This window comes from Plectropomus leopardus, chromosome 1, assembly GCF_026936395.1.
Source record: "Plectropomus leopardus strain MGB_pleo_1.0 chromosome 1, ASM2693639v1, whole genome shotgun sequence".
NCBI lineage: Eukaryota > Metazoa > Chordata > Actinopteri > Perciformes > Serranidae > Plectropomus > Plectropomus leopardus.
Genome location: NC_142176.1, coordinates 10,138,921 through 10,159,909, shown reverse-complemented (window position 1 = coordinate 10,159,909; position 20,989 = coordinate 10,138,921). Strand labels below are relative to the sequence as shown.

General features: G+C 39.8%; 1 protein-coding gene across 11 annotated transcripts in view; it reads left to right on the top strand.

Annotated features, from left to right (window-relative positions):
• Positions 1-20,989, top strand: part of myo9aa (myosin IXAa) — a 151,854-nt gene that overhangs the window by 24,906 nt on the left and 105,959 nt on the right. For all 11 annotated transcript variants that reach the window (XM_088074946.1, XM_042491017.2, XM_042491039.2 and 8 more), the window contains one exon: positions 18,780-19,742. In XM_088074946.1, the coding sequence (XP_087931072.1) occupies positions 18,867-19,742 (876 nt within the window). In that variant the 5' untranslated portion in view covers positions 18,780-18,866. The remainder of the gene's footprint in view (positions 1-18,779; positions 19,743-20,989) is intronic.

Genomic DNA, 20,989 nt, shown 5'->3' with positions numbered 1-20,989 from the left:
CACCGCTGAACTTTTAGCTGATAACTTGTTGCTTTGACAAATACTGAAACTCTTTCTTTCACCGTCACATCTTCAGGCTTTATACATCTGTTTGTTAAAGATGTAGTGGGGTCATATGAGGTACTTATTCATTGATGTGAAATACAGTAGATGTCAGTCAGCACACGGCTGAAAACAGGAGCTGCTGGTCTACTGCTGCCTCAGTCAGCTAGTTAGTGCGTGTTATTGTGTGACTTTGGCATTTAAAAGGTTTATTTCACTGTTTTTGTCAATAGAGTTTGAAGAGAGCATAGATGACGAAATGCAACCATTAATGGCTTCTCTGCCAGAACTGGCTGTCAGATGGAAAGCCTAAGAGGTGACAATGTCCTCAATATAGAATACATTTAAAGTGATATTGAACTTTTTTAAAGGTGGGACTTCTTTAGGAGGCTAAAATATGTTTTGTTGCTGACCCCCATCGACAGCAGTACATTGCTAAGCTTCCATGCTGGACTCCAGCCTGCTTCTCCAAACTGAGGGCGTGCTGACTGGCATCTACAGTATGTAATATACTGACTATGGATAAGTATCTCATACAATCTCACTTAAAAACAAACAAAAAAAACCCTATACCTTTTAAGAAACAAAACTCACAGGGCTAGATAAATAAAAAGCTCTGATCTCCATGAGATTTAGCACACCAGGAGATTTTCATTTCTTAGTTTACACATCTGCTTTAAAGCCAGAGGGGGAGACAGCAGAGTGACTAAAGACACAAATGTTGGATAGAGACCAGCAGTGGAGACACAGAGTTGGAGACAGGCAGCAGGTTTAGAAGCAGGTGTTTCAGGATCAGCTGACGTGGCCGAGTCATCTGCTGCGTCTGGACCTCAGAAACAGGAAAAACTGTTGGCCAAAAGAATTGTCCATGAACAGTTTTTAGTCAGTTAAGTTAACGCATGTTGTAGTAATTCATTCTAACAAAGACCATAAATGGAAAAAACTAGGTGTTTTGCATACCCTGGAGTCTGCACCCTCGTCACACCAGTCTGCAATGTGTGACCGTCTGCGATTGTCTAAAATGTCACATGTCTGGTTGTGTTGCATTGCGGAAAAAACCTCCTTTCTTTAGTTCTTTTCCCCTTACACTACATGGTGTGTAACTGGCTCTGTCACTTTTTCACCACAGCCCATATTGTTTTTGTTCTTTGGGTTTTGGTTCCTGGATGTTTACGTTCAGAAGTGAGCGTGCTGCAATGAAATACAAATTTGTATGTGGCGCCGCAGTCAGCTGTGCTTCAATTGTGGTCCAAGTTTGACTCCATTGTTTTGGCTGAATGTGAAGTCCTGAATGCCGGTTTTCTTCAAAACTGAAAGTTTGTAAATCACACCACTAATATTGTTTTCCATCAAGAAGTCAAAAAAACAAAACAGTACTTAAAAGACACCTTTAAAAAAAGAGACTTGAAATATCAATATGATGTAAGAGGCATCTTTTGTAGATGGTGAAATGTATCAGCGACACTGTGATGGTGTTGTTATGTTGAAGCACCCTGAGCTACACTTCCTGTCTCACCCAAAACTGTTGTCATTGTCCTGGGAGTGGACACAGGAAGTGGAATTCTCCATGGCGACAACAGAGGAGTGGTGCTGTTTACTCCCACTGTTTCAAGTGAACTTTTTTTTATAGGAGCCCCCCAGCTGCATTCATTATAGTTATTTATTTTCACAGCAGTTTAGTGTTTGATTATAGTCATTAATTTAAAGCTATTATACCACACGAAACCAGAGGAGACACATTATAAAGTCCAGGTAAAGCAAAATCACATTATAAATGTTAGAAAATGCTTGTTAATAACATATGAAAAGACTAAGAACAGTGTAGCACTGCATTGTGGAGTTAGACCATTAACCCTTTGAAGCCTGGATCAACATCACTTTTCTTGTGCTCTTCTGAGACGCCATCACAAGTATTTAAACCTTTGAAATCTTCGCAAATTGTTTCTTTTTCTTTTGAAAAAGTGTGGAAAAAGGCAATTAGCAACCTTGCAAGAAATGTTCCACAAGAAATTGGTAGCTAACCTGCTCAGAGTGCTTGTAAACCATAGCCAACTTTATCGCTAGCATTGGTAGTAAGTGAATCGTAATTTCGCCTCCTTCAGCAGAAAAGCCCTCAGCATTTTATTGCTGAGAATGTTGCTCATTTTTCATGATTTTGAACATAATTTATATACTTGGCAATTTTATTAATCATTAAAGTTTGGCTGAGTGCTTCATAACACATATTTCTGTGGTGTGACAAACTAAGTAGACATTTATTTTTGCTATATCTGGACTTTGACTTGTATGTGTGCGGAAGAAACCATGTTCCCATTGCTTCAAGCCCCTTTCCCCTTTTTTATAGGGTCCGTTAATCCTCCAGTCATTTACGAGCTTTTGACTTAACCTTGGACTTTGTTATTGTTGTTTTTTTGTCTGAATCTAAAGTTACTTTGACTCTTCGACGGAAACTGTTTGGATTAACAACATTTGCTACATTATTCCTCTCTGTGAAGGCTTGTAATGTTAAAATACTGAGTCTGTAAAAGAAGCAAAAAAAAGGACACAAGTTATTGGTACAGGAGTCACAGAGACTGCAGATATCAGAGCACACAGTAGCATGCAATGTCTTTTTTTTCTACAATGTTGTCCTTGGAACTCCTTCTGGACTCTGTATTAATTTCCTTCCTCTGCTTTCTCCCTCCACTCTCTCCAGTCCACCTCAGGCAATAACAACAATAGGTCCTGCACAGCAAAGTTAGCCATTTAATTTAGCACACACACACGGCACTTCCTCCAGTGTCGTATTTTCGTGTCACTCGTCTGTGTTCAGCCGGTGGAATGTGGAGGGAGTTAGCGTAGGCCCGGCGCTTCATTCAGAGTGACCAGCCACAGTTATCCTCTGCTGTGTGCACAGGCGGGCCGAAGAGGCCTTCAGTCATTTTTAATTACGGTGTGGACAGTGATTCCAGCATGGACTTGTTCCAGCCCGGCTCCGGCCCCTCTCACTCAGGTATCTCGGTTACATGTTTCCTGTAACCTCAAATACCAGCAGAACAAAGGCGAACATGCTGTATCTATTAATTGATTTTCATGACTCATAATGAAACATTTTGGTTTCCTTTTCTTGATTTCTGGTTTGTTCTGTTGAGCAGCATTTTGTTTGAGCTGAGAAGCGCTACACATCGGTTTTCTGTCCCGTGTAAGACTATATGTCTAAAATGCCATAACCTTGATTTATAGCTAAATTCATTGAAGCAAAACAGGAAATATAGGACCATACCAGCGTTTTTGAAAGTTTTAGCTTTTAACTAACTTCTGTATCTTCTATTTGAATGGCAGGTAAAGAGTCCGTGTGGAGAGCGAAAGAGGCAAATGCATTGGCCGAAATGCAGTCTCATAACCCACTGGCTATTGTCCGATGACGATTTAGCTTTATCATAGCTATTCGAAAAATGTATCTTCATTGATATGCAGAAGTTTATAGAGATTAGCTAAAATGAGCTTTGCAAGGAAGAGGAAGTCTTAGCCCGGATATCTGCTGGCTACAGTGGATCTCCAAAAATATTGGCTGGTGCCCTCAGAGATTTTTTATTTGTTGTCGGTCAGACCGATAGCCAAAAGGCTCAAAGACTGGCCCATAAAGCGCTTTTCCACTACATGGTACCAGCTCTACTCTACTCTCCCCACCGTTGGTATCAGGTACTTTTCTGGTGGTCGTTTTACATTAGAAGACAGTGCCGCCTCAGTGTAGCTGGTAGTCATAGCAACGCTGTTGCGAAACTGCCGTGATGTCATCTTCAATGCGACACACACATAAGCACAGACTCGCACTCGCTCGATACGCTCATCGGCCACCTCCTCAAGCGACCACGGCGTGATCTTTCTGGTTGCCATTTTGGGAAAGAAAAAGAAATGATACAAAAATATAGCCAGTACAATATCTTAGCTGTTTACACTAACCTACACTCTGTAACAGAAACAGAGATAGGTTTGAGTTTAGCATGTGCCTCATGTTTCCTGGACATTCCTGCTCGTAAACTCTCAGCTCTGAGGGCACAAATGGCTGAAATGGTTGAATAAACCATCTGTTTGACAAATCATTGAACTGTATCAATAATGAGCGATGACTCGGCAGGCTGGAGGCAGGTTGGCTCTTAGTATTTCTCACTGTCCTTACTCTCTGTCATTCTTACTTTCCCACAGGTCAGATTTCAGGAAACCGACGTCCTCTTCTCTCTTTGTTTCTGTCTGTGTGTCTCTGTCTCTCCTTCATTCTCTCAATTCAGTGTCTCTGTCAGACTTTCCGTCTCTGTCTCTTTTCTCACTCTTTGCTGGCTCTGTGAATATTTCGGTCAGAGCTCATGTTCCACACCCCGGCCGCCACTTCCTCCTCATTAGTAGTTACACAGAGACTTGAGAGCCGTGTGAGTGAGTACAAAACACACAGAGGTAGTAAAATGTTTGTGAGGCTCCGTTTCACTGAACCCTTGTGACTGTCAGGACATGAGAAAACAAAACAAGTCTTCCTTCTGGGTTTTAATTGACAAGTTAATTCAGGAAGGATACCGTTCACGTTCACTCCCTTCAGTTTACATTGACTCGTTCCTCTTCATCGAAGCGGTCAATCTAGATGAACTAGACATTAAAGCTTTATTTTTATATTTATTGTCAGGTAATACTGCTCTAATGGTTTTAGCCTTTTTTAATAATTTGTTTTTATTCTCTGATTTTGTACCTCAGTCTGTTAGCTTTACACAGTGGCTTTCAAACCAAGTGCAGCATGCATGAGAATAAATGACAACTTCTGAAAACGGGTGACGGAGCTCTGACAATCGTCAGTTACTGTGTCTGCTGCTGTTTGCAGCGTGACCCATCATGTGGTGCATTCATGTAAATTTGGGATTGGGATCGGCTGTATCTGAGTCTGACTGGCAGGTCAAGCTGAAAATTGGCTGATTGCGGTCCCCAGCCAATCGATCGCTGCATCTTTAAGCGATATGGTGTCATACTTTGACAGCTGTGGGAATTTTGAGACCCATAATGATATTAATATTTCTTAGTTTAAAGAATCTGATCATACTATCTCAGCCACTGTGATTTTCTAAAAAACATAAACAATCTTGATATGGACTCTTTCGCTTTTCTTTTTTCTGTGACCAAGATAGTCTTACTGAACAGGAAATTTACAGTTGCTGTAAATGATCCTAAGGGTTGACTTTTAAAATCTTTAGTTTTGTCTTTAAATTCCAGATAAACTTAAATAATAATTATTTAAAAATAAAAAATTGGTTCATCTGTGGCTCCACAGTGGTTATAGATGAGTTGTCAGCGTCACTTTAAAAATCATCTGAAGAAGTAGAGCTTCTTTCAGACACTGTAAGCACCAATAATCTGCTCTGAGAAAATATTTCCTATGTTAGCAAATCTACTGCTGCTGAAAAATCAAGTCTAGGATCTGGAGCAGCGAGCCCAGTCTTCACATCTGAGCTTCGAGGAAGCATTTTCATGTATTAACTGCAATTTTGACAAAACCCCAAAAACCAAAATGTTAAAGACGCTGACTACAGCGTTGGCATCATGTGCGCTTCGTTTTCCATTGACCGAAATTAGCGTCAAACATGGTCATTCAGCAGTGAGTTAAATACAGGGAGAAGTTCCAGTGGCTGCTGTGCCATATCCTCGTGTTGCAGTCAATTTATCCCACAGTCTGGAAAAAAATGCACCTCTGTCAAACTCTGAAGCAGCTTTATCGATATTTTTCAGTAATTATTTGTACACTTCTCCAAAGGAAATGGTTATGTTGACACATGGGATGCAACTTTAGCAAGTTATTTTCATGATTAATTTCTTGATTATTTTGACCCTTTTTTCTAGTCTATGTATTAGCAGTATTTGTCATTTTGTCTTACCAACTGTCCAAACTTAAAACAAGAAAGTACAGTGATGGGAAAAAAAATGGACCCGGTCATGTCAGAAAATGACATTGAAATCAATCTGTGCCCTCCTCAACAGTTTCTTTGTAGAGCTTTTGTGATTTAGCATCGACTTGCAGGGTTTGTTGGTAAGCTGCTGCTAACTGGGGCTAACTGCTAATGCACTAGCCAACTGGAAAATGCTAAGCGCTGATCGGTCACAATCACTGATGTATAAAGAGAACTGGATACCGCTTTGCAGATGTTCATTGCGATAAAAGTTGCTCAGTGGCACATGAAACTAACATGAAACTAAGTTAGGATGTGGTAGACATTTGAAATGTAAATTCTGATAGTGAAAGGAGATATTTGGTGGGGTTTATGATGCTAAAAAAATGTAACCACTGATTTATAGATACCTCTTTAACAGTGTTAGTCAGTGGGAAAAAATCTTTATGGATCCTGTGGCATTACGTGAAGGACCTGGGCATTGTAATTTCACATGTGGCCATAATGTAAAATGAGCTCCTCAGATATTTTCTTACTAGCTATGTTTGATTAAATGTTCATTTTGAACGCCTGTAGGCATCTAAACTCCTATTTTAGTTTTTAGACAGAAACTTCTTAAGCTGGGCAGATACTCTGATGGCAGATTCTCTCAGTAGCTCCCCAAGTTTCTTTGTATTTTCTCTGTCATGTGACGTTCACTCGTCTCTGGCATGTTGTTTTCAGGATTGTGCATCAGTTCATTTTAGAAAAAGTTTTATTGAAGAGGGGTGAAAGCTCTCTGAGGTAACAAAGTTGCTTACAGACATTTTGCTGTGATTCCACTGGAATGAACAGATTTTTCCATGAACTGACATGATGATAACGGAGGAAACAGAGAGCTGCTGAGTCAACGAGGTAGTTCCTTGGTCGATTGACAGAAAATGACTCAACGATTTTGACAATTGAAATCACTATTTATGGAAACAGGCCAAACATTTACAGTTTCTCAAAAGTGCAGATTTGCTTCCTCAGTAGCTTCAGTAAACAAGCCGCTCAGTTGTAGCTTTTCGCTTGATAAGGTCAAGGCCGCTTTCTGAGCTGTGCCACTGCAGAGGCAGAGTTGTGTTACACATTGATACTTTTGGGTGCTGGGAATGGTGACCTGTAATTATGTGTGTCTGTGTTTGTCGGACATGTTGGTGCTCGTATGGCACGTCTGCTGCCACTCATCAATCAGCTGACCCCTTTATTCCTCTGATACTACGGTTCCTTCTTCTGCGCTCGAATGTCCACACTATGTGGTGGATACATCTGAAAATGCTTTTAGCATGTGAAAATAAACTGCATCTATACTAGATTTCCAGGTGGTTTTTGAAAAGTTAAAGTAGTTTCAACTTTTGTGTTCCCTCCTGCTTGTTATGATCACTTATATAATGCTTCAATTAATAACAGTATAGAGTTGTTGTTGTTGATGTTTTTTTTGGTTGCTGTTGACTCCTGTGTTGCTCCACTGAGCCATTTTGTTGCTATTTTATGCCGGTCACATTGTTGACTTGACACCAAACACATAAATACAGATCAGTGATTACATCCGTGTTGTGGGATTTGCTATATCAACATTGAAAATGTGGATCACAGAAATTATACAGGCAACAGAAATGTTGCTTTTTTAGCATTACTGCTTCACAGAACCTGACTGTGTCTTTTCCAAGTTAACTTAACCTGCAGACACATCATTTCTCATAGGAAGTTCCTGATGTGAAGATGCCAGATAAACCTGTTCTGTCACAACTTCACAAGTAACAGACAGTTCACCTAATTACATACCAGAAGATTTAGTTCTTCAGGTATTTTCTTGCCAGCTAATTTTACTAGAGTGCATATTCCTGTTTTGAATACCTCTAGGCTTTGGAGTTGTGTTTTAATTTTGATGGGAAAAAACTTGGGGGAGAGACTTCTGGAAACAATAATGCATGCTAGTGTTGTCAGAAAAATCGATTTATTGATACACATTGGTTCTTGATATTTTTATTGTAGTGGTTTCACTACTCAATGCTCTTTCTCGCCCTCTCTTACAGTTAATATTTACTACAGTCATTCTGCTGTTAACTGAGAAAAGAAGATCAGTTGTTGTCATGTTATAGCAACAACATTATTTTGGAGGTTTTTCCCTTTATTTGAAAGAACAGCATTTAGAGTGAAAATGGGAGAAAGAGGGGATGACATACAGCAAGTCATTTAAAGTTATATATTTAAGTATTGTGACATTAACGCAGACACCCACAGTTCACTCCCCGACAGTCTCTTACCAGTCACAGCATGTCAAATCAGAACATTTAAGCAGGATCTAATTACTTTTCTGAATTGGTCCTTCTTGTGTAGATGATGTTATTCCTTCCCCATTACTTCGACTTCCTCCAGGGATGAATAATGCTCCTGGTACCACTCTGTGACACTATTCTTGCACGTTTTAATCCACCAGAGCCTGCAGCTTTTATGCTCTCTCTGCACAGATCAGTCGACCGGTCACGGCGTGGAACATAAACATGGACCCCCTGACAACTCCAATAAAGTTCATTCAAACAAAACTTCTACATCCTCTAAATTGTTGACAAAAAGAGAAAAAGACTACATAACTTTGTGCAACTATAAACAGCAAGTTAGCAGAATGAAAAAATGTATATATATATATGGAGCAGCAGATGGCTGCAAGATCCAGACAACATGTGTCCGTTCTGCAGGACGTTCAGTTTCATATCTCAACTTAGTCTCAGGCAAGCCTCCAGTTTGAGCCACAACATGTAGAATACTACCCCAAAATATTAAAACAAGCTCACTACAGATTGTTACAGATATTTGCGTCTGTCCAACTTTAAACGCCTGTTCTTTACATGACTTCCTAGGCTTTGAACAAAACACTTATATACACGTACATGCTTAGTTTGTAAACATTCTTTACTGGTGATGCTGCAGGCGTCACTTTCTTCTTCTTCGTCTTCTTCTTCACTTTCAGTACATCTTTCATATGACAACCAGAGTAAATTCTCTTTTACAGCAGCACATGCCCATCTCTATTTTCTTTACGGTTGGTTTTATGACTGCTTGTGCTGTATGTGTTTTATGTCTGAAGTGTAATTTCCTCCTCCTGTAACAGAGATGGGGGTTGGGCCTGTTTTTGAAGGCAGTGCAGCCCCATTAAAAGCAGGGAAATGAGTTTCTGTGTGGTATGTGTGCTGCATGACACAGTCTGACTCTCTGTGCCTTATCTGTATCTTATCTGTGCTGTAATGTACTACTCTAATTAGTACCTTCTTTCACACATGCGACAGGTAGACACCAATAAACTGTAAGCACACCCTTTTGTTGAGTAGTAGGCCTACTTTCCAAATAAAAAAGGGATTCAGGGAGCAGCTGACTCAGCCAGCAGTAAACTAACTTTAAACTTGTTAAATCCAAAAAACATCCCCATCACGTGAAATATATAGCCTATCAAATTGATCTCATGACTGCAAACTTACCTGTAGGGTTTTACATCATGCAGCTCCATTATAGTTTTTATAATAACAATGGAATTATAAATAGTGTCTGATGCGGGAAATAAAATCTGAGCACCAATAAAATCTAGTAGATCATTATCTGTCACAAGCTCAAATTGTTTGCACATTCAATAAAAATCTTTTCCAGTTTTTGTACTGACAGCCAAACAAAAGGGTGTTAATTAGATAATAATTACAAACTCGCTGTGTTGGAAATGCTAGTTTGAAAGGATAGCTTTACAGGCTATCAATTACTTCACACTGGAGGAAGTTGAACTACAGCAAAGCTAGTTTGGTTAACTAAAGATAATTAGAAAAATAGTTCAAACTAGCTTGTAAAACTAAAAAAAATCAACTCAACTATGTACATGTTATACAAAATTATAACAAAATGTAATACATAAAAGTTGCATGCCAGCAAAAGAATGCCACTCAGTTGAGTTTACTGCAAAACATTCCCACTCATTCACTGGTCAAACCAACAAAATAAAATACCCATTCATGGAAAAGTGCAAAGAATGTGAGCAAACGTTCTTGCCAAATCTCAGAACAGTTCAGCTTTTAATCCCGCCCCCCCACCCCCACCCCATGTCCCTTTCCGAGATCCGTACAAATCTTTTGTACTTTAAGTTATTAAATAAGTATTATACTGCTGGAAAGATGGCCTTGTCATAAAACTAGGCCCTCCATGCAGAAAGACACAAATACTTACAGAAAAAAACTAGAGAAAAAAAGAAGGGCTGTGGCAGAAAGCCTACAACTACCAGAATGCACTGCACTACAATGGACTAACAAATGCTCTGGCTTGTAGATGACATAATGCAGACACGTCCATTTGACACAACGGTGGCCGGCAGGTAACAAATGGCCTCGTAAAACAGTTAAACAATAAGTAAAACATATTTCTGAAAGTATTTTAGGTGAGAAATAGCCAACATAGTAACAGAATCTTGGTTTATATTTGATTAGTGCTGCTTGTTTTTATGGTTTCATTTGAGATTTTTCAGCCTCTGTTTTAACTGTGCAAGAAACAGTATGGCACCCACTTCCTGTTCACAAACTCTCACTATGACAGCTAAACCGGGCACTAAAATATGTGTCTATAAACATTTGAGGCAAGAAATATGCAGTGCAGAAGCATAATCTTGGTTTATATTGGATCAGCTCTGCCTAGTTTTACAGTTTGATGGGAGTTTAGTCTGAGTGTGTGTGAGAGAGAGAGAGAGAGAGAGAGAGAGAGAGAGAGAGAGAGGGCAAACAGGGAGCTCTAGGCGCTGGTTAGATGGAGGGAAGTTTATCACAGTTCATTTACAAATACTATCCAATTTTTTATGATGCAAAGCTGGTTGAAAATCTGGAAAGTATGCCTTCAACTACACAAAAATGGTTAAAAAATAATAACAATAATAATTTAACTAAGACAATGCAAATACAAATGCATTTTAACTACCAGCAAGCTGCTACAATATGTAGTCAAACTACTAATTTAATTAAATGTAGTTCACGTCTCCCCAACGCTGTAAATAGGTACAATTAATATGGCCAAACACGTCTTAAAATGGTAATAAAACTAGTAAATGCAAGATGACACACCCACCTTTATGTAATTCAGCCAGCATAGCACATGCCACTTGTTTCCAAATACAAACACACCCATTGAAACCTCTGGTAGCCTTTCTCTCCTCTGAAGGATTAAATAGTCAACTTTACAGAGAGGGTTTGGTCCGTCACTGGTGAATTCCACATGTATGTTTATCCGTGTGCAGATAGTGTCAACATTATCATTGTTATTATCAGCCTTCACCCTGACCCCAGTGAAGTCAAAGATCTGAGCTGTAGCTGTTGGCAACGCTTAATTGCAAACTCAATTGTATAATTAATGGGAACAAATTGTGCAACAGTAACAAACTATCATTGTGAAGCTGTGACTGTAGCTAATAAACAAACAAGCTAAATGTGGCACTACAGAGTTGTCAGATTCACAAATGAACCCATAAAAACGTGTAGACTAGATGTGAGAGTTCACAGTCCAGCACCAACTCACACACCTCAGTGTAACGCATTCAAACTCTCAGCGGCTGAGAGTAGAATGAAGAGCCATCGCAACATGATGAGCCCTGAATACACAAGCTCAGCCCCGATGACAGTGACACACACACACACACACACACACACACACACACACACACACACACACACACACACACACAGCATTTCAGAAAGATGACTTCAGATTGTAGAAAGCTGACCAAACTTGATCCTTCACTCCTCTGCAACAATGGCAGCCATTGAAGAGTCTGACTCACATGGTTGAACCTCTCCTTGGTTTCCTGTTAGAGGGAACCTCCAAACAGACAATTTTCAGATTATAGAAAGACAGCAAACATTTTCTTCTATTTCTTCTAATTATTCTTATACTATTGTTTGTAAATAAATTATAATTCTGGGAACTTAAATCTCCCAGAAATCCCATTAATCCATACAAAAACAATAAATTTGCATTTGTTGCTGGTTTAAAAACAGGTCTTCACCCAAATTTTTTGATGTAATAGTTTGAAAATCTGTGCATTTTGTTTTACCTCTTAGATATCGTAAGGTTTGATTTGATGATTATATATAAGCAACTGCTGTTTTTGCTGCATTTAAGTCATAAGACCCATTGTTCGAAGCTTCACTGTTATTGTAATCCATAGATCAATATCATGCAAACAAAAATGGTCCTCAGACAATTCTCATACACTCCTAATGGCCTAGATAATCTAAACCCAGAAATATAATTAGTCAAAACATTACTACATCTTTAGATGTCCATGAACTGCCATTGCATTGTTTCAAACGTTCATATTTCTCCACATATTCACGTCAGTATCCTGACTGCTCTGTGTCAAAATGGGGGCGAACGCCTGACTTTTTGATTGACACTTCACTTGAGCCAATTGGAGCTTCCATACTGACTATCTAGCAGCCTGTGTTGATGAAAGTGCCTCCTCTAGTTCCCGTGGCCAATCAATAGCTAGTAACTGGCCCGATGGCTTATGGGTCTTGTAGTCAGTGACACCCTTCTCTTGAGCAGTTTTTAACCTTTTATTGTCATCACAGACTGTTGTAAATCTACAAAAATGATAAACAAAAGGCTCCTGTGTTGTCTCAGGTGAAACATTTCTTAACAGTTTAGATGTTAAATGTTAATGTACAATTAGCTTCTAAAAAGACATTTCTGTCATTGTTCATTTGTTTCTCACACAAAACCACACATTCAGGGTTTGGAATACATTTTAGAAAAATGTGAAATTATTATTTTCTGTTATTATTTTTCTTATGTTATGCACCTTAATTTCGGACCAGTTTAGGCTTCAGATTATGGCCCCATTGATCTGTAACATCTTTTTTGAGAAAATGTTGAAATGTCTATAACTCAATGACAGAAGCACTTTAAGTGAGTCTGATTATTGGGGAAAAATCCTCAGAGTTTTAGCTTTTAAATAAGATAATGCATGTCCACTAAACATGGAACAAGAACAACTTAAAATAACTTTGCATATGTTCTGGATGGGTATTTTAAGTAAATTTAGGTGAATTTTACAGGACTTTAAAGAGGAATTATCGCTGCATTTGAAAATAAAAAGGAGATGCTTTTTCGATTCCTGAATACAACACACCATTGTTTGATCATGCTACAGGTTGTTTTAATCCACTGATCCAGAAACAGATAAATTTCAATTTTGGTAAACTCAGATAACATCTGACCTCAGTTTACCTCAAAGCAAGAACACATGTCGTTTGTTTTACATATTCAGAATTTGCTCTGTGTGAATTCCAGCTTTGCTGTTTGACGATGGTTTAGATTTGGGTCTCTCCTGGTCTGCCAAGTCCCGGAAAAAGTCCCCTCACACAGATTCCAGGTCAGATTACTTGACTGTGATCCCTAATCTCTGAGCATTCAGGTGACGTAACCAGATCTGTTTCTGGTTCAGTTGTTGGATGAGATGAAGAAGAGGCGACTGCAGGTTTCCTCCAGCTGTTCCCCTATATGCTTTGACACTTCCTCCAGGGCACAAGCCTCAGGGCTCAGTGACAACAAACCTTTTATTATTATGTTACAGTGCAGACACACAAGCACAGCGCTCAGGTGAAGTGACATCATGCCTCAAACATTTTCTCCTCTTCCCTATCTGTTGGTTTGTCGCTGTGTGTTTGTTACTTTGAATAGTTCATAGATGCACAATGTGAGTCATGCTTTCAATGCAGGGTGTGAATGTGCATCTGTTCTCTCTCTGTGTGTGTGTGTGTGTGTGTGTGTGTGTGTGTGTGTGTGTGTGTGTGTGTGTGTGTGTAGGAACAGAATACTTTGCATGTTAAGTGCAACAATTGTGATTGGGTTTGTAAGTTTTTAGTATCACCGTTGGCCTTCAGAATGCAGTAACTTTCTTTTTGCATTCCAGAGAACAACAAGAAATAAAAACTATGTTACGTAAAAAGATATGTTTTCCTTGGACACAAGAGTAACATTCACAAAGACATTTTTTGTTAATTGGACAACAATGGGGGTGGTTTTACTGTGGCTGCTGCTTCTTTTATTATTCCTTTCTTGTAATAGTATATTTATCAACAAGGATTTAAACCAGTAAGTCAGGTCTGTTTGTCTTTTGTTAGTAGACCAGCCTATTTATTTATTTATTTATTTTTTAACCAGATAATCTATATTTAGGTTACTGCACTTAGGGCTGGATGATATAGTTAAAATGTAATCAAAATAATACATATTATTATTATTTATTGTCAGAAGAAGACAAACATTTGCCAAACAGCAGAACATTTTACAAATATGAGATTCAAAAGGATTATAATCAAAGTAATGACAATAAATATAACAATACATAAACAAAGAGATGTTCATTCGGATCAGGAGAAGTTTTAAACAGACAGTTTAAAACATTGTGCATGTGTTTCATCTTAAAACGTAAAAAGTATGAATAGACAAGACAAAAATGACTATTCTCGCCTCCTTCCTCTAGTACTACTACAACGTCTTCGTCTTCTGGTGAATGGCAGTTTAAGGTGCATTACCGCCCTCCTCTACTGGCATGTAGGTTGTTTAATTATATTGAGGATTTATTTAACATATATGATTTATTCTGTCGAAGAAAATTGTGTCGAGATAATTGCAGTTATCGTTTTATCCCCCAGCCCTATGTTGACTCCAGAGCTGGGGAGACTTTCAGTGCTCTGAATACTGATTTGCATCTCACGTCTTTCTTTCGAGAAAAGCCTGTGATTCATGGTGAATTATTGTGGCTGGTTAAGCAATAGCAGCATTAGTATTTATCAAATTTAATTGATTATTCAGTTTATTTACTTGTGTTTTCCAGTGATTCGTTTGTCAGATGCATCAGTGATCAGTTATAATCAATGGTTTGCATCCATCTACCTTTACATCCTAACACCCCATCCTACAGTCTGAGTAGCATTTCCCTCATGTCACCTTGATCCTTTCTGGTCAATTAAGCTGTCTGTAAATCTATCAAAAGAAACACATCAATAATAAGTGTGTTTACATGGACACTAATAACCCGTTTATAATTGGGTGTTTGAAGTATCCTGTTACGTGTCTGAGCATGTAGACACCATATTCTGTTTATGAGAACCTAAATATGTTAGTTGGAGTACTCTGAAAGAAACTGGGAACCAGATTTTTCTGTATTCCTGTAAACACCATATCCATATAACCACACTCAATGTAGACGGTTGTTTTTAGGAGATAGGATTTTGTTTTGCCCATGTTTTCCCTGCAGGAGACGTCCGTTAGTAAGGTAGTTGTTGTTGTGTGATGGTAAACAGAGGAGCAGCCTGCACGGCCCTGTGCTGTCCAGCACTGCCACAGCCCTAAATCCCCCCTCCCTATCCTTTAAGCAGCGAGCTGACCATCTGTTCTAGGCACCGGCCCGAACACGGTGCTCAAAACACACACACGCGCGCGTATCACAGTCAGTTAATACCTGTCATTGGCTGTGTGTGTGTGTGTGTGTGTGTGTGTGTGTGTGTGTGTGTGTGTGTGTGTGTGTGTGTGTGTGTGTGTGTGTGTGTGTATTCAGTCTAATACAGTTAGATTGAAAAATTTTAGGTTAAAAAAAAGGTGATGTGTGTGTTTTTGTCTCATATGGGTGTGTGTCTGTGTTTGGAAAAAGGAGAGGTCCCATGTGTGTTTGTGCGCCTCATGGTCATACCAGACTTGCTGAGGCGACACATGGCATGAGAGGTTGGAATCGGGGTGACAGGAAATGACCAGGGGTGTAGGAGCGCTTTGTACTCCACTCTGCGCACCAGCTATATGTGTCCCTGTTCCATTTCCTGTTTTCACTTTCTCTCTGCTGTGTCCACGCTGCTCTGGCAGTTTGAAAGTAGCTGCAGAGATCCAGCTTCCTTTTCATGCAATCTAATATTTAACACGAATTTAAATTATAATCATGCCTGTAAAGACAAACAGTTATTACAGCCATGAATAGCATAATGCATACTGTATTTTAGCAAATGCATATAATTTACAAGCCATGATATATTTTATCAGTCACAGCTGAAAAATGAAGGTTTGGCTACTCTTTTTAACAGACAGGTTGGAAGGCTGGTGTGCTTGAATCATGTGTTCACTTCATTTTCTGTGTGGCTGTGATGTATATTGAGTTTATAATGTTGCATAGCACATCAAGCTTCTACCCAAATTCAGAAAGTCAAAGTTTTAGTGGGCCTCGTATGTTTCATAAACACGAAGAAATGTAGATTAAGGCGGAAAGGAATTTGACATAAGTCTTTTTAAGGCCATAGTAAACCTTTTTAAATTAATACGATAAACATTTGCTGGTTCCAGCTTCTCAGATGTGGGCATTGAATCCTTTTTGATGGTTAAATGAATATATTTTTGGACTGGGGCTCCATTGGTGCTACCAAGTTTCTTATTAGTCGCACCAGCACCTGATTTTTTTTTTTTTAGTCAGATAAAAAATAATAATTGTAAAAAAATAAAGCCACATCTCTCTCTCTGTCATCACTGTAATTTCGCTTACTGTCTTAGCTCACAGCACACAGCACTGTCTGACTGGTTAGGCATCACGAGTTAAGGCCTATCAACACTTAGGGCTGGCGTGACAAGATACGTAACACGATGATCATAGCTTATTGAAATGCAGCGCAGTGAGGATACAGACATTTTATACACCAGACGTGTATAACACAGACGTACCAATCATATTTAACTCAGGTTTGACACATTTATGAGTCTGCTGTCACTCTGTTTGTCGCTGTTTGTAGAGACTTCGGTCTGCATCATGCAGCAGCATCAACGCAACCATGTGAAATTTGAGTTAACACAATCACAAAATATGGTTGAATATGCAACCATTTAACTATCAGAGCCCTGCAGTGTGACAACACTTGGGCTGTGGGAAATTACAACAGATATTTCACTTCTTCTTGACCTTTTTTTGTCAGGAGTGAGGGTATTAATCTATACATATAAATCAGAATTAGTATTTTTTCTGTAGGTACTCAGTTTGGTACAGATGCTCAGCAGGAAAATCCATCTTAAAAGAGGCTCTTTATAGACCACAATGCAAAGCAGCCACATCACATGTTTCTCTTTGATTGATTGGGGACACTAAAGTTTACAATACGTCACATTTGCTTTCTCTGCCTACATTAAAAAGCCACAGTTGATAGCAACATGTTGAAGCCTGTACCTTTGCTTTGAACATCAGACTTTAAAGTAGAAGTCAAAGAGACGGATAGAAGGAAAGTGGGAACAACATAAAGACAAATTACAGCACATCACGTAACTCCTGGAATGCACTGAACATTTCAGATGATGCACAAGACTGTAATGCCACCCTGGTAAGAAGAAATATATCCACTACTGTGATGCAGGCTTTATCTGTGGCTGACAGATGCTTTTTGGTTGTTATAAACACCAAAAAATGGCTTTTATAATTCTACCTCGTTGTCCTCTAAAAGCAACACGAGGCTTCTTTCACTGATAGCCAGAGCCTGCACAATGTTCTATGCAGTATATAGTCACGACTCAGCTGCAGTGCTCCACAGTGGGTTTTTAACCCTTTGAAATCTGAGTAAATTATTTTGATTTCTTTTATAAACAAGGAGAGAAGGCGACAAACAACTTCACAACACATGGCCCAAAAATAGCAAGAAATTTATAAAAAGTTACAAGAAAATAAGAAAATGATTATTTTTTACATTTTTTAATTTTTTTTTTTTTTACAATTTTCTAATAATTTCCCCTTCATTTTACATCTAATTTTCAAGTCATTTTCACGTCCTTTTTTTTCATAACCTTTAGCTAATTTTGAGCAATTTGTGGGCATTTCTTGCCATGTTCTCCCCATGTTTTTGAAAGATATCAAACCATTTTGCTGAGGTTTCAAAGGGTTAAGAGACATCATATGGATAAATGTTTGGTTAAAAGGGTTTTTACTAAGCTTTTTTGCAGATAGTGTTACATGGGGCTTTTAAGGCCCCCTATCATCCAAATTTAACCCACGTTTTGCTGAAAGATTTACTATGGTTGTTTTCAGAGGTGATGATGGTGACACGAACATTACCTAACCCCATCTGCTGTATGCTTGCATGTATTTTATGAAAACCTCCAACAATCCTATTGAACTGACCTTTCAAAAGCAATCATTGATTTATTCAGATGGAGTTCATCAAATGTTTGTGCTCCAGAACTGTCCAAAACCCGATGATAGTGAAGTTTTTGTCAACAGCTCAGTCACTCGTCTCTCTGTGTCTCTTTGTGTCTCTCCGTGGCCTCTTCTCACCCCATGATGTCCCTCTGCTGTGTATTAAAGAGGGAACTTGTGAATGGCGTGATTGTGTCTTCAGTAAAGAGGACGGCAGCTGCTGGTCGTGGCGTTGGCGAGAGCTTATGTGTGTGCTCGGGGATGTGTATGTGTGTTAATGGTAATCCTGCAGATCCCGATGACTTATCCTTTATCCTTTATGAGTATGCATGTCGGGGCTCCAGCTAAAATAATTTGCCCCTTTAGTAGATTACATAATAGCACATGAAGTCTTTGTGTCATAATCTGACAAATTTCGTAATCTGGCTGACTGCGAAGGGCTGTGGTCTGGTTTTAGATTAGTACAACAGTTTGAAGGAGTGAGCTTTTATTGCAGTTTCGGATCATAGATGTACAGTATCCCTCCTGCTGTTTATTTTGCTTGATTTTTAATGTATTTTGTTTGGGTTGTGGATGTTTTTTGTTACTAAATCTTCAGGGTATTGATTGATCGTTTGTTTTCTGCTTCACAGTGGTAATGTCTTGAATTGGTGGCCTCTCCAGCCCAGTAAAGGACGTGCCAGTGCCGGGCTGCTGCTAATGGGAACTCCTGCGCCGCCATGAGTGCTCGTGATGGCGTTGGTGGCATGGGCACCCTGGGCCGGCGGCAGCGCTACGAGAATTCAGAGTTCACTGTGCGCATCTACCCAGGCGCCCTGGCCGAGGGCACCATCTACTGCCCGATCAGTGCCCGCAAGACCACCACAGCTGCCGAGGCCATCGAACGCGTCATTGAACGCCTGCAGCTGGACCGCACCAAGTGTTATGTTTTGGCTGAGGTGAAGGAGTTCGGTGGGGAAGAATGGATTCTGAACCCTTCCGACTGTCCCGTGCAGAGGATGATGCTCTGGCCCCGCGTGGCATTAGAGCACCGCCCACTGTCTGGCGGCGAGGATTACCGCTTCCTCTTGAGGCAGAAGAACCTGGATGGCTCAATTCACTATGGCGGCAGCCTCCAGATGTGGCTGCAGGTCACAGAGGAGCGTAGGCGCATGGTGGAACGTGGACTACTGCCACAGCCTGATTCTCAGGGTGACCACGCAGATCTGTGCCGCCTGCCGGAGCTCAACGAGCGCTCGCTGCTGGACAACCTGCGCTCGCGCTTCCGCCAGGAAAAGATCTACACTTACGTTGGAAGCATCCTCATTGTCATCAACCCCTTCAAGTTCCTGCCCATCTACAACCCCAAGTATGTGAAGATGTATGATAATCATACACTGGGAGATCTGGAGCCACATATTTACGCTGTGGCGGACGTGGCGTACCACGCAATGCTGCAGAGAGAGAGGAATCAGTGTATTGTTATATCTGGGGAGAGTGGCTCTGGGAAGACGCAAAGCACAAACTTTCTCATCCATCATCTGACCGCTCTCAGCCAGAAGGGTTTCGCCAGCGGAGTGGAGCAGATAATCCTCGGGGCCGGACCAGTACTGGAGGTAAGCAAAAACACAAGTATTTAAAAATGTTTTTGTTGTTTGCGAATGTGCTGCTGATTATGAAGCTTGAGGTGAGAGACTTGACCTTAAGTTGGACAAAAGTTTAAAAAATTACAACTTGAGACTTGACTGCTGTGAGACATAATTGATTTGACTCTAAAAAGATGTGACCTGAGGCAAAATTGTGATTAGTACTGACTTGACTTGGGACTTGGTCCAGAGTGATGAAGTCAGAAGCTCACAGTTCTAATTGATTCCTGTAGAGGACAAGCTTTATGTTGCACCTTAATAAAAAGCTCTTAATTTGGGTTTCATTGGTATGAGAATTTTACGGTATGATAAACCGCCTCAGAAACTATGGTATCGTGGCACATTAGGTGCGTTTTTTTTTTTTGTTTGTTTTTTAGCTGTGTTTCATCCTGTCTATGTGTTTGTTGCTGCTGAGCATATTCTGGGCACAGAGGGAGCAGCAGAGCCCTAAGTGCAGTGAAAAGGAAAACTAACTGTTCTTTGATTCGTATAGTTTGTTTTTCCAAACTCCTTTAGATGAAATGGGCTGCGTTCCCATGAAAATCCTGCACCTCGCAGTCAATTGCTGCATCTTGCCTCTGATGCATAGATCTGATCTGATCAGATCAACTCTCGATCTGTTTCTCCATTCTCCATCTCGTTAATCAAACTTAACAAAGTACTGAGGAATACACACACACACAAAAAAATGAGATAAGAAATTTAAGGATCTGGAGCGTACATGCAGGTGAGATTCACTATCCGGTTGCATTTTTTTTTCAGTACCGTAGTTAAGTAAATGTACACGATATGATAACCGTCAATTTTCATACCACAGTATACAGTTTCACGGTATACCGCTGCAACCCTGCTCTTTAAACTGTCTGCTCCAGACTCCAGATCCTGTCTCAGATGTCTGTGGAGGCTTTCAGTTTCGGGGTTGGCTGATGCACAGAGAGTTGAAACTTGTCTGAAATGACATGAGACTGACTTGGATTTGCCACAGTAGTCTGACAACGTTTGCTAATTATGCTGCCCGGTTCACCTTGGTCATTAGTTGAATAACTCCATTAGAACATCTGTAGATATTCAGGTTAAACTGACATGTGTGGGCTGATATGTTTGCCTGTATAAATGGATGAATTCCTGCTACCACACTCAATACTGACTCGCTGTTAATGTCAGTTTCTGTGTGGCTTTTAACAGTTACACAACACTGCTTAGCCACAACTGTCTCA